This window comes from Capricornis sumatraensis, chromosome X, assembly GCF_032405125.1.
Source record: "Capricornis sumatraensis isolate serow.1 chromosome X, serow.2, whole genome shotgun sequence".
NCBI lineage: Eukaryota > Metazoa > Chordata > Mammalia > Artiodactyla > Bovidae > Capricornis > Capricornis sumatraensis.
The window spans coordinates 26,790,853-26,805,874 of NC_091092.1; the positions used below are offsets into that span (position 1 = coordinate 26,790,853).

A 15,022-nucleotide genomic window follows, 5' to 3' on the forward strand; every position below is an offset into this window, starting at 1 on the left:
GTAGAAAATTCTTACAGAGGTGGGAATACCAGGCCACCTTACCTGCCTCCTGAGAAACCTGTATGCAGGTCAAGAAGCAACAGTTAGAACCAGACATGGAACAACAGACTGGTTCCATATTGGGAAAGGAGCAAGGCTGTATATTGTCACCCTGCTTATTTAACTTATATTCAGAGTACATCATGTGACATGCTGGGCTGGTTGAAGCACAAGCTGGAATGAAGATTGCCGGGAGAAATAACAATAACTTCAGATATGCAGATGATACCACTCTCGTGGCAGAAAGCAAGGAGGAACTAAAGAGCCCCTTGATGAAAGTTAAAGAGGAGAGTGAAAAAGCTGACTTAAAAGTCAACATTCAAAAATGAAGATCAAGGCACCTAGTCCCATCACTTCATGACAAATAGATGGGGAAACAATGGAAATAGTGACAGACTTTATATTCTTAGACTCCAAAATCACTGTAGATGGTGACTGCAGTCATGAAATTAAAAGACACTTGCTCCTTGGGAGAAAAGTTATGACCAACCTAGACAAGTTAATAAAAAGCAGACATTACTTTGTCAACACAGGTCTGTCTAGTTAAAGCTATGATTTTTCCAGTAGTCATGTATGGATGTGAGAGTTGGACCATAAAGAATGCTGAGCATCAAAGAATTGATGCTTTTAAACTGTAGCGTTGGAGAAGACTCTTGATGGTCCCTTGGACTGCAAGATCAAACCAGTTAATCCTAAAGGAAATCAGTCCTGAATATTCATTGGAAGGACTGATGCTGAAGCTGAAGCTCCAATACTTTGGCCACCTGACGTGAAGAACTGACTCATTGGAAAAGACCCTGATCCTGGGAAAGATTGAAGGCAGGAGGAGAAGGGAACGACAGAGGATGAGATGGTTGGATGGCATCACTGACTGGATGGACATGAGTTTGAGCAAGCTCTGGGAGTTGGTGATGGACAGGGAAGCCTGGCGTGCTGCAGTCCATGGAGTTGCAAAGAGTCGGACTTGACTGAGTGACTGAACTGAACTGAACAGAACTGAACAGTAAAGACTCTTTCACTTTATAAGGTAACATTTGAAGGTTCTAGTGCTTAGGCCTTGATATATTTGGGTGGACTTCCCTGGTGGCTTAGATGGTAAAGCATCTGCCTACAATGTGGGAGACCGGGGTTCAATCCCTGGGTTGCAAAGATCTCCTGGAGAAGCAATGGCAACCCACTCCAGTACTCTTGCCTGGAGTATCCCATGGACGGAGGAGCCTGGTGGGCTACAGTCCATGGGGTCGCAAGGAGTCAGACACGACTGAGCGACTTCACTTTCACTTTCATTCAGTCTCCTGCTGCTGCTGCTGCTGCTGCTGCTGCATTGCTTCAGTCGTGTCCGACTCTGTGCAACCCCAGAGAGGGCAGCCCACCAGGCTCCCCCATCCCCGAGATTCTCCAGGCAAGAACATTGGAGTGGGTTGCCATTTCCTTCTCCAATGCATGAAAGTGAAAAGTGAAAGTGAAGTCGCTCAGTCGTGTCCGACTCTTTGAGACCCCATGAACTACAGCCTACCAAGCTCCTCCATCCATGGGAGTCTCCAGGCAAGAGTACTGGAGTGGGTCGCCATTGCCTTCTCCAACAGAGTCCAAAATCTTTGCAAACAATTTCAGGAAGATCATGGACCCCAGGAAGAATATCTGCTCTGTTGTTGCATGTCAGCATAAGTATGCTGTGAACATATACACTGGAAGTTCAGTTCAGTCATGTCTGACTCTTTGCAACCCCATGGACTGCAGCATGCCAGGCTTCCCTGTCTTTCACCATCTGCTGGAGCTTGCTTAAAGGCAAGTCCATTGAGTCAGTGATGCCATCCAACCATCTCATCCTCTGTTGTCCCCTTCTCCTCCTGACTTCTATCTTTCCCAGCATCAGAGTCTTTTCCAATGATATGGCTGTTCACATCAGGTGGCCAAAGTATTGGAGCTTCAGCTTCAGCATCAGTCCTTCCAGAGATATGTTGGAAGCAGGTCTATTATTCACCATCCTCTTGACACCTCCGAATCAAATACAGTGCTTTTTTACCCCTAAAAAGTAGAAATAGAGATACAGATGTACAGAACAAATGGATGGACACCAAGGCGGGATAGGAGGGGCCATGAACTGGGAGATTGGGATTGACATATATACACTACTATGGAGAAGGCAATGGCACCCCACTCCAGTACTCTTGCCTGGAAAATCCCATTGACGGAGGAGCCTGGTAGGCTGCAGTCCATGGGGTCGCTAGGAGTCAGACACGACTGAAGTGACTTAGCAGTAGCAGCAGCATGTATAAAATAGACAACTGATGAGATCCTGCTGTGTAACACAGGGAACTCTGCTCAATACTCTGGTGATGAAGAGGTGATATATGTATAACTGATTCACTCTGCTGTACAGCAGAAACTAACATAGCATCGTATAGAAACTAAACGCCAATTAAAAAAATACAAAACCCCCCAACTCTAGCCCTAGTAAGTCAGAATCTCCCACAGGCCAGGCCCAGGAATCTGCATTTCCAACAAGCACCCCAAAATGATTGAGGCAGCCAGCCTTGCACACATCCTTTAGTGAGTATTGGTTAAAGAGTCTGAGGGCCCAAGTCCCCTCACTGTTAAATGGACGCAGTACTGCCACCTCCTTCACAGTTAAAAAAAAAAAGTCTGTGCAAATTATTTGCACAAAGAAAACGCTAACGCTTTTATTTTCCACTCCCCCAATACAAAGGTGAAGAACTTTTATTGCTTATTTGATTTGGATTCCGCCTCATGTTTAATGCACCTGGCTCCAAGACCCAAAGTTGAGCCGGAAGAGAGAGGGAGAAGGGAAGACTCGAGAAAACTCCTCCAGTTCCCACAACCAAGTCGCACTTGACCTCACGGGGACCTGCTGCTTATCGCCACCCTCCACCGCGGGCGCACGTTTGTATCCCGCCCTAGGCTGCGCGGCAAGCCCGCCCCCGCGCCCCGTTGATTGGCCGCGCCCGTCACGCTCTTTTGTCTCCGTTAGCTGAGGATAAAAGCTGCCGCAGCTGCCGTGGGAACCGTGCTGTCTCGACTCGGCTACCAGTCTCAGGGCGGCAGTGCGAAGCAGCTTCATCGGGTGGTCCCGGCTAGCTCAGCGGCTGAGGAGGCGCCCATCCTTTTCCCCTGTAGGGCCGCGGAGACCGAAGGCGGAGACGCAGCTGTCGACACCAGAGCGTCCGCTGCCCACCAGCCCAACACAGGTGAAGAAAGGGGGGCAAGATTGCCCCGCGCGGAGAGAGGAGGGGGAAGCCCTACCAGGACTGGCGGCTCCCAGTTTAGGGAATCGAGGGTTGCGCGGCAGGGGAAGGAGCCCTCCCGCGGCCTTGCTGCGCTGAGGGAGGAGGTGGGGTTCCACTGGATGCTGCCGAATGGGTAGGATTTGCCTGGACTGAGAAAGGGGGCGTTTTAAGGGGGAGGTGGCAAAGGGCGCGTTTGGGAGGTGGGAGAATCGCAAACTGTCTTCCTTGAACCCCCTTTGCATCTCCTCATCCCTTCCGGCGGGAGGAATATGTGGATGTGCGTCTCCAACTTCGATGTTCTTTCTCGGTGGCAGGCCATCAGAGCCAAAGCTGAACTTGAATTCTGTGCGGCTGATTACAGAGCTGGTAGGACGACGATTTCCCCGGGGGAAATGGAATGGGGGGCCTTCTTTGGCTTGTATTCAGAAGGTGGGAGAAGGAGTTTTCCACCTGGCTACTGCGGAGGCGGGTGAAGGGTGGGGGGCGGGGAGGAGGAAGCGGGATGAGGAATGAGGCTGTTTCTGACCCTTCCCCTCCCTGCCATGCCCTCTGCGGCGGCGCAGTCTTGACTCCCTGAGGTCCCGGATCGGCGACCCTCGGTGGACAACGATCGGTTGAAGCCCAGAGGCGAGCTTTCCCACGGAGGCCACAGGTTGCAGAAGCTGGAAGTAAAATAAAGGCGCGCACTTGCTCCTGAGCTCCTGTAAGAATCTGAGAAATAGCGGGGCGGGGTGGGGGGTGGACTTTAAGAAGGGGGTGTGGTTGAGACCGGAGACCAAGAGGTTAATGAGATCTTATTTATTCCCCCAAAGCTGTGACCGCAGTGCTCTATTTTGAGAGCGCACTATCCTCTCCATACACTATTACACTTAGAAGCAACAGTTGCCGTCCCTCTTGAAGGAACGGAGGGAAGGGATAGAAGTGGCTGTAAAAAGCATCCCGCTAACAGGAGACACCGGCTGGCTCCGTGAGGTTGTAATTAATTGCCAGTCTCCTGGGGGATATTTTTAGGGTAGTGGGCAGATATAAAATGTACTGTAGGATATTCAGGAAGGGAAAAAATAACCCCTGCTCCCGTTTTTTGTTTTGTTTCGTTTGTTTCTTTTTTACAGTTCCTACTGAGATTAGGAGGACGACAGAACCCCCCAGCACGCCTGCAGATTAGGCTTTTTGTAAAAGCCTGAGCATCTTGTTAACATTTAGAGACCCAGTCATCGTCCGTCATGACTAGCATCATTGCGCGCGTGGGTAACAGCCGGCGGCAGAACGCATCCTTGCCATCTTGGGCCCATTCTATGCTAAGGTCTCTGGAGAGGAGTCTTGGTCCTCTAATGGCCATCCTGGCAGAGAGAAACCTGAAATTGTTCTCGGGGAGGGTGGTGCCAGCCCAGGGGGAAGAAACTTTTGAGAACTGGCTGATCCAAGTCAATCAGGTCTTGCCAGATTGGAATATGTCTGAAGAGGAAAAGCTCAGGCGCTTGATTAAAACCCTGAGGGGCCCCGCGCGGGAGGTGATGCTTTTGCTGCAGGCGGCCAACCCCAACCTCAGCGTGGCAGATTTCTTGCACGCCATGAAATTGGTGTTTGGGGAGTCTGAAAGCAGTGTGACTGCTCATAGTAAATTTTTTAACACCCTGCAGGCGCAAGGGGAGAAAGCCTCCCTTTATGTGATCCGTTTAGAGGTGCAGCTCCAGAATGCTATTCAGGCAGGCATCATAGCTCAGAAAGATGCCAACCAGTCTCGCCTGCACCAGTTCCTTTTAGGGGCCGAGCTGAATGGGGACCTGCGCTTCAGGCTGAAGAATCTTCTCAGGATGTATGCAAATGAGCAGGAGCGTCTCCCCAGTTTCCTGGAGTTAATCAGGATGATCAGGGAGGAAGAGGATTGGGATGACACTTTCATTAAACAGAAGCGGGCCAAGAGATCTGAGTCAGTAGTGGCAAGGGCAACTAGCCCAGTGGCATTTGGGGGCTCCCCACGCATAGTGATTGATAATAAAGACTGTAATGTGATCGAGATAGATGATACCCCCGATGACTCAGATGAGGATGTGATCCTGGTGGGGGAATCTCAGGACCTTCCACTTTCATTCTCGGATTCTTCTCCCCCCAGACGCAGGGCCAGACCTCAGGATCAAGTGCTAATCATTGATTCCCCCAACAATTCCCAGCTTCCATCTCCTTGCACCAGTGGGGGTTCTGGGTATAAGAATGATGGTCCTGGGCATATGCGTAGAACCAGGAAGCGAAAACACACAATTCGTTGTTCATATTGTGGTGAAGAGGGCCACTCAAAGGAAACCTGTGACAATGAGAGCAACAAGGCCCAGATATTTGAAAATCTGATCATTACCCTGCAGGAGCTGGCACATACCGAGGAGAGGTCAAGAGAGGCCCCTGTTGAACCCAGCGACCCTTTTGAGCAGTGAGGTGCTAGCCCCCAGCTTTAAGTGAACCCTAACCTATATGCAGAGTCCAGCAATGGGAAAAATGAGGGGGAGGATGCTTCTAATCACATAATCCACAAAGCAGCTTTCTTTGGGGATGGAGGATGAATATTGGTATAGTGGGGGGAGATGGCCTGACCTCCATCCTTGCTACTAATCCCCTGCTGCCTGAGGGTCTACCCTCTGCGTTGCACCCCTTTCCTTGATGCCTTTATTCTCTGTGAAAATGATATAATTTATTGTTAAATATTAAAACAATAAAGATAAGTGCAAAATGTACAAATTACCCCAAAACCTCCAACCCTTAAATAATCATTGTCAACCCTTTGATGAATGTCCTTCTAGGTAGTTCCCTTTACCTATGTATCCTATGTATAGATAAGAGTAAGCAAATATAAGTGTTGTTCTAAAGTCTGTATTTTTTCAGCAAATAATATATGTTGTGAGCTTCTTTCTATATCAATAAATAAACAGCAGCAGCTAGCTTACTGTCTGTGTATTATTTTAGGGAGAAGTAAAGGAAAAAGGAATAAGAAAAATACAGTAAAAAGCTATAAAGAGTGGGGTTATACACTGAGGTGGGGTTTTGATTAACTTCACTTTGCAGATGAGGAAAAGGGAAGAAGAAATGGGCTGAAATCTTCCCCAGAGGTAAATGGACAGAGCCCCTTACCACAGCTGACCTGTCCCTTAGGTCACAGAGCCAAACTGTGGCACCCACTAGTTGACAACGTTCTAAGGCTTTCTTCTCTAAGGTATCCAGAAGATTCTGACAGTGGGGGAGGCTGGTGCTGAGGTAATAGCCCAAACGAAGGATACCAGGGGTCCATTCCTGATTACTTTGGGGAGGGGCAGCTCTCCCTGCTCTGGATGGGTTTCTGACATCGCTGTTGCCATGGCTTCACCCCATCCAGGTTACAATGGGGAATCTCTCCTGTGAGCTGATGCGGCCCCTACCCCACCCCACTCCCCCAGTTAAGGAAGGAGAGAGAGGCTACTGGTGGGAGCCAGCACCGGGGGGCTCAGCCCCCAGAAGCCCTGAAGTTACATGTTAGAGGACACTGGCAGCCCAATGACTTCAAGGCAACCCCTCTCAATCCCGCAACTGAGAATAGGTGGGCAGGGATGAGAAGCAATATAGTTGCCCATACACATGGCAATCAGGAAGCCTTCCACATTATTTTAGTGGAGTGGTGGACATTCCTGGGCTGGGGAGAAGAAGCAGGGCAGCGAGGGGTTGGGGGGAACACCTTCCCAGGAACCTGCCCTGTCCCTTCTCCCAATCTCATATTGGAGATATTGGAGGGTGGTAAAAGAGGACATGTCTGACCTCAGACCCCGAGGTCCTTACGTTTCTTGTAGGTGTATAAATACCTACCTCTGTGAGCAGCACAGGGCTGGGAGCACGGGAGTGGGGAGGACTGCATTTAAGACAGGGGGCAGAGTGAAGAAATGGGCACACCTGAGGACCTGAAGGAGCTGGTGTACAGGAAGTCGGTGCTCCTCAGAGTTGAGAGGAGGGAGCCCAGTGGCTGGAGAGGGTGTGTCAGGGGCTAGAGAGTAAGAGGAGAGCAAGTGAGGGCCCATCAGGGACACTCAGAGGAGACTGACAGGGACAGGAAGGCTAGTCGGAATCACAGACCCCCGGGTTGTGTATACAGCTCCAGGCTGAGGGTACCAGCAATGCACTGGTTGAGGCGCCCAGAGAGAGGCAGTGGGGTTCCCATTGTGTTAGCAGTTGAGGGAGGAAGGAGAGGGAGACACCAGGTGCTGTAAGAAGCCAGTGCAGCCTTTCCTGGGCTGTCACGCCTCTGGAACCTGCTTACAAAGAACACCCCAACCCCCATCCCCAGGCACATTCTCCATCGGTGAGAGGGTACAGGCTCAGCCTCCCTTGTTCTGCCATCACCCCTCCCCCAGACCCCAGCATCCCAGGTTTGGCTTAAGCCTCAGCCTCCTTAACCCTCTTGACCAGAGGGAGACTGGGAGGGCCTCTCTGCCTTGAACCCTTTAGCTGAGAACCGGCCTGGAGTGCAGACTCCAGAGGCCCTCTCCTTGCATCCATCCCCGGCACCTCTGAGACCCTGGTAGCCACCACCATCTCTCCAGAGCCAAAGGGGACCCCCTCCCTTACCTCCAGGCAAGAGGCAGCTCCACTCAGGCCCCCAAAGCCACGTGGACCCCCAACATTTCCCAGATCATATAGAGTTGGAAAAATCCCTGATGCTGGGGAAGATTGAGGGCAGAAGGAGAAGAGGGTGTCAGAGGATGAGATGGCTGGATGGCATCACCGATGCAATGGACATGAACTTGGGCAAACTCTGGGAGATGGTGAGGGACAGGGAGGCCTGGCGTGCTGCAGTCCATGGGGTTGCAGAGTTGGACACGACTGGGCAACTGAACAACAACAATAACATAGAATTTAGCCCTTAATTCTTCTCCACCTCTCCATCTCTGCTCTTTTCTTAATTTTACTTTATAAACACTTGTTGACTATTTGTCCAAAGACACACACTATGTTGCCATGTCTCTCTAGTACCCAGTAGAAGACAGAGCTGAAATAAGACAAAAATAAATCCTGGCCACTTCACTAACCTCCTTTTCACTGGAGTTAGCTTGGGAGTTCAGTTAGACCACTGCTTTGAAAATATGTTCTGTGATTCATCCCCTTTTTCTTCCCTCTTTCATCCTCCTCTCTGGTGTATGAATTTGAGACTGTCTACGTTTTTATTTCACCAACCTGATGTCATCTGACATTTCTTTTCTGTTTCCCTTTGTGTGACACTGGCTTTCCCTCTACTTGAGAAACACATATTCTCCCTAATTAGGAGACATGGACCCAATACCTGGGCATTCAGATCAGACTAATGGGATTAGCCGAAAAAAAGCCTTCATTTCAAACTCTAGGCTTCTTTCTTCCTTTCTGCCTTCATTCTCATTGGTCGCTAAAAGATGAAAATCACTCTTTTGTCTTGTTAGAAGAAACCGGCCTTCGAGTGCCTTTCTGCATTAAGGATCCCTCCTTCCTGGGGTTCTTTTCCCTTGGTTTCCATGATGCCCCTCTCATGGTTCCCCCCTTCCCCGACCTGTTTGGTGCCCAGTTCTCAGTTTACTTTGCTGAATCTTCTTCCTTTTCCTGATCTTTCCATGCTGCTGCTGCTGCTAATTTGTTTCAGTCATGTCCAACTCTGTGCGACCCCATGGACAGCAGCCCACCAGGCTCCTCTGTCCACGGAATTCTCTAGGTAAGAGTACTGGAGTGGGTTGTCATTTCCTTCTCCATACTAGTAATCAAAATCAAAATCATTACAATTGTTATTTAAGAGCTTATTGCATGCCTGTACCAAGTCCTTTATCAGAACCAGGGACGAGTTTCATGGAAGACAATTTTCCTATGGTGGAGGAGAATGGCTGGTTTGGGGATGATTCAAGTATATTACATTAATTGTGCACTTTGTTTCAATTATTTTTACATCAGCTCCACCTCAGATCATCAGGCGTTAGATCCCAGAGGTTTGGGATGCCTACTTTAAATGCATAAGCTCCTTTAGCCCCCACATCAATTCCATAAAATAGGTATTACTATTAGCACATGTTTCAGATGAGGAAAGGGCTTCCCAGGTGGCTCAGCAGTAAACAATCCGTCTGCAATGCAGGAGATCCCCTAGAGAAGGAAATGGCAACAATATTCTTGCCTGGGAAATCCCATGGACAGAGGAGCATGGCAGGCTACAGTCCATGGGGTCCCAAAGAGTTGGATACGACTTAGCAACTAAACAACAACAACAACAGATGAGGAAACACACTGCAAAGTTAAATAAACTTGCCTAGGGGTATGCAGCTAGTTAGTGGTGGAGCCAGAGGTCCCACTCTAGGGTGGGAAGCCTACACTTCTTACATATTTTAGCTCTCCTGTGTCCACAGCACCCTACAGTGTAAGTGCTGCTGAAGGTGCCTATGAACAGGAAACTGAAGTTTCTAAATTCAGAATGATAAGCTCTGCCTTCCCCAGGTGCTTGGTGTATGAGTGATTAGCATCAGGCTTTCAAGAAATGCTATTACTCGGTTAGAATGCATGATTCTGCTACAGAAGGAAGGATAGGGGAAAGCAAATGCTGTCTTTGCTAAGCAGACAGTGCTTATTCAGTGATAATCTGACACTGTGACAGTTGGGCTCCAGGAGCTGCACCGAGCCTGGCCCCTGGCAGGCACAGGAGTGAAATCAGAAATGCCTGAGTGTTTAGTGGGCTTCCCTGGTGGTTCAGTGGTAACGAATCAGCCTGCCAATGCAGGAGATGTGGATTCATTAGATCCCTGGGTTGGGAAGATCCCCTGGAGGAGGAAATGGGAACCCACTCCAGTATTCTTGCCTGGAAAAATCTCATGGACAGAGGAGCCTGGCGGGCTACAGTCCATGGGGTTGCAAAAGAGTTGGACATGACTGAATGACTAAGCAACCACAACAGCCACAACAAATATTAATATATACATGCACAGTGGGATATTAGTCATAAAAAGAATGAAATATTGCCATTTGAAGCAACATGGATGCAGCTAGAGATTATCATACTAAGTGAAGTAGTAAGTCAGAAATAGAGAGACAAACACCATATGACAGGGGTCCCCAACCTCTGGGCTGTGGACTGGTATCTCTTGCCAGATCAGCAGCAGCATTAGATTAGAAATAAAGCACACAAGAAATGTAATGCACTTGAATCACCCTGAAACCATCCTTGCACCCTAGTCTGTGGGAAAATTGTGTTCCATGAAATCAGTCCCTGGTGTCAAAAAGGTTGGGGACTGCTGCCATATGATATTACTTATATGTGGAATCTAAAATATAGTATGGGCTTCTAGTATTCTCACCTGGAGAATCCCAAGGACAGAGGAGCCTGGCAGGGTACAGTCCATGGGGTCACAAAGAGTTGGACATGACTGAGCGACTAAGCACAGCACCGGCACAGGGATCTTGATGGGCTTCCCAGGTGGCGCTAGTGATAAAGAACTTGTCTGCCAATGCAGAAGATGTAGGAGACACAGGTTCGATCCCCGAGTCCAGAAGATTCCCTGGAGGAGGGCACAGTAATCCACTCCAGTATTCTTGCCTGGAGAATCCCATGGACAGAGGAGCCTGGCGGGCTACAGTCATGGGGTCACAAAGAATCGGACATGACTGAGTGACTAAGCACCCCCACACACAAAATATAACACAAATGAACCTATCTATGAAACAGAAACAGATTCATGGACACAGAGAACAGACTGGTGGTTGCCAAGGGGGAGGGAGGTGGGGGAAGGATGGAGTAGGAGGTTGAGGTTAGCAGACGTAAGCAGATTGCACATTCTATCATGTGTGGAATGAACAAACAAGGTCCTCCTTATACCACAGGGAACTATATTCGGTATCCTATGATAAAGCATAATGGAAATGAATACATAAAAAAGAAATATATAACTGAATCACTTTGCTGTACAGCAGAAATTAACACATTATGAATCAATAATAAATAAATAAAACTGCATGCCTGGACCAGCATTCTCATTCTGTTTTCCCTCCTATGTTTGCCCATCACATGCCTCTCTTCTAGTACACCACATAATTTACTGATTTATTATATTATTTGTTTATTCCTGTCTATCCCCCACTAGACTGTAAACATTTTAGTCTGCTTAGTTCACTGTGGTATCCCCAGCTCCTAGAACACTACCTGGAACATAAGCTGGATCTCAATAAATGTTTGTGAATGGAATGAATCAAGTGCTTGGCACACAGTAGGTATACAGAGAATGACAGCCTTTATTGTTGCTATGCTCCCAAAACAAATGTTATTGGAGGGGAGTCAGTCAAGGAAAGAACAGTGTATACTGCTGAACCGCCGTGCACCGAGTTGATGAGATCAGGAACCTGGGAGACATTCTAAATCAACTGCTTGCTTCTCTCTCTCCCACTCACTCTCTGTGACTTGTTAGTTGGACCATTCACTCCTAGCAAAGCAGAAAGAGAGAGATGGGTTTCTTTGTAGCTTCATCCATATCACATCAACAGATCTTAGGTTTAGGTGTTTCAAACTCCCAATTTCATGTACATTTGTAAGTATTAAAAGACAACTACCCTGTAAAATATGGATGTTTTGGGTACTCTTTGCTATTTCCCTTTTACTAAAGGATAAGTAAAAGGAATAATTATGTGGTACAGTCACTATGGAGAACAGTATGGAGGTTCATTTAAAAATTAAAAATAGAGCTACCATGTGATCCAGCAATCCTACTCCTGGGCCTATATCCAGAAAAGAGGAAAACTCTTATTTAAAAAGATACTTGCACCCCAGTGTTCATAGCAGCACTGTTTATAGTAGTCAAGACATGGGAACAACCCAAGAGTCCATCAAAAGATGACAGGTTTAAGAAGATGTGGTATTATACATGCAATGGAGTATTACTCAGCCATTAAAAGTGAAATAATGTCATTTGCAGCAACATGGATGGACCTAGACATTATCGTACTAAGTGCAGTAGGTCAGACAAAGACAAATACTATGATATCACATGATATCACTCCTATGTGAAATCTGAGAAATTGTACAATGAGCTTATTTACAAAACAGAAACAGACTCATAGACATAGGAAATGAACTGATAGTTACCAAAAGGGAAAGAGGGGAGGAATAAATTAGGAGGATGGGATAACAGATACAAACTACTATACATAAAACAGATAAGCAACAAGGATTTACTGTGTAACACAAGGAAATATATTCAATAACTTGTAATAACCTATAATGGAAAAGAAACTGAGTCATTTTGCTGTACACTTGAAATTAACACAGTATTGTAAATCAACTATACCTCAATAAAAATATGTAAGACTTATGTGCATAATAAATAACCTAAGATGTAAAAAAAGAGTAATAATGAATATTATTTTCACTTGCTATGTGTTGAACATGTCAGTAATATAGTAAGAATTATTAACCCCATTTTAGAGGAGTTAAATGGGTCTCAGTTAAGAGAGAGCAAGAGGATTAAGGTGTTACATGCCCGTAAACACAGAGTAAGTCTGGCACCAAAGCCTGTGAACTTTCCATTATATATTTGAAGTAAAAATGTTGACATTAATGAGAAAACCTGTATCACAGTGGAAGATCAGTTATTGGGGCAGGGGTAACAGACAGATATGAACATCTGATCAATTTCCTGTTCATGAAGTACAGGTTAAAGCTGTTTGAAAATCTGTAAGTGAAAGAACTTAAATTTTACTAACGGGAACATGATGGAGGTTAATTTTAAATATCCTGAATGGACCAAGATCAATTTAGCTCAGGGAAACACAATTGAAAATAGAATCTCTTTAGTATCACTGATCTCTGAAACTCAAGAAATTGACACATAAACTTTTTCCTTCTTTGTCTGACAGAATGTTTGGTAAAACTATTTTATTCACGAAATGATTTTAGAGTTGTTATAAAAGTAGGATATTTAGAATACCATAAGATTATATGAAATTTTTATATGTTTAATATTTTAAAAGGCATCAAAGTATACAGAAAGAATAAATAAGCCATAGGTAAGTTCTGAACATTTGGCATATTTCTTTTAAATCTTTTTTCTAACTTTGAGAGTGTGAGTGTAGATATATGTACAATTTATTGAGTAAAATTTGTTCTTTTTCTATTAATAAGTACGATAACTTCAAAAGCACAAAATAAAGATTGGCAAAAGAGAAGTAAGGGGGTGGTAACACCTGAGCAAATATAAAATCATAACAAGAAAACCTACAAGAAGTAAACTGTTACTGGCTGACAAATAATGAGCATTAACTGTAGTAAGTACGATTGTTTTCACAGACAAAGCAAAAGAATTGGTGGAAACATTTCTGAAAATAATGAGAGACATTAATGTAAAATCTGAAAGGGTTAGGAAAGGAAAATGATAAAGAGAACTTTTTATCTTTAGAGGATACGAGTGAAAGGACAGAACTCAAGTTAAGCCAGAAGATAGTGAGTGAGCTTGGTAGCTGTAGAGAGGAAGACATGATCATAAATTCACCCAGACCCCAGCCACATCACAGACTGACCTCACAATTAGAATGCAGGATCCTCTGCCCTGAGGGAAGTAGCTTATTAGAATAAAACAAGAGTGATGAGAACCATGGCAGGGGGAGCCAGGGAACAGAACACAGAGGAGGGCCCTATAATCCAGGGGGTCAGAAATGGCTTCTCACAGGGTGTCAAGCATAGGCCATAGGACTAGTATCCTCAGCACCCGGGAGAGCAAAGGGATCAGAGCTCTAACCAGTGTGAAGCCTACCTACCTTACCACTGTGGTCAGAGAGCCCCAAGCAGGCAGTCCAAGAGGACAGAGGAGCACACTGTTTTCAAGTTGAAGGTCTTGAGCTGTTGTGCTGAGGTCTCAGCTGCATTGGATGTCAGTGGGGACTTCAAAACCATCAAGCACCGACTCTCCAAATATCTCCAACACACCTGTTGATATGACAAAGTTGAATTTATCACTTACCTCTGTAAGCGAGAACCCCCACCTCACAAAGCTTTGCTAGTGTTTTAGGGAGGAAGGAAGTTCCAGTGGATTGAGAAATGAAAGCGTGGTTTACGGTTGAGGGTCTTTTAATCTGGGACTTGATTAAGACTGGAGTAGGGACCTTGATCGGAGAAGGCGATGGCACCCCACTCCAGTACTCTTGCCTGGAAAAGCCCATGGATGGGGGAGCCTGGTAGGCTGCAGTCCATGGGGTCGCGAAGAGTCAGATACAACTGAGCGACTTCCCTTTCACTTTTCACTTTCATGCATTGGAGAAGGAAATGGCAACCCACTCCAGTGTTCTTGCCTGGAGAATTCCAGGGACGGGGGAGCCTGGTGGGCTGCCGTCTATGGGGTCACACAGAGTCAGACACGACTGAAGTGACTTAGCAGCAGCAGCAGGGACCTTGATGGACTTCCCAGGTAGAGCTAGTGGTAAAGAACCTGCCTGCCAATGCAAGAGACATAAAATAAGTGAGTTTGATCCCTGGGTTGGGAAGATCCCCTGCAGGAGGGCATGGCAACCCAATCCAGTACTCTTGCCTGAAGAATTCTATGGGCAGAGGAGCATGGCAGGCTAAAGTCCATAGGGTCGCAAAGAGTCGGGCATGACTGAAGCAACTTAGCATGCACAGCATAGATCATGATACCAAAAGTCTGGGATTGGTGGAAGCTGCAAGGGGAGGATTTTGAGAAGGGAGACTTAAAGAATTTCAGAGTGTAAACTGTTGATGCCTTCTACAGAAAAGTTTA

General features: G+C 46.6%; 1 protein-coding gene across 1 annotated transcript; it reads left to right on the forward strand.

Annotated features, from left to right (window-relative positions):
* The first annotated feature begins 4,510 nt into the window (after window positions 1-4,510).
* On the forward strand, window positions 4,511-5,716 carry ZCCHC12 (zinc finger CCHC-type containing 12). Its single transcript, XM_068963102.1, has one exon. It carries the CDS (start codon window positions 4,511-4,513, stop codon window positions 5,714-5,716), a length of 1,206 nt encoding a protein of 401 aa, XP_068819203.1.
* The last annotated feature ends 9,306 nt before the right edge of the window (window positions 5,717-15,022 follow it).

Excerpts from the sequence above, each read along its gene's own strand:
- ZCCHC12 (XM_068963102.1), top strand. The coding sequence starts at position 4,511 with ATGACTAGCATCATTGCGCGCGTGGGTAACAGCCGGCGGCAGAACGCA.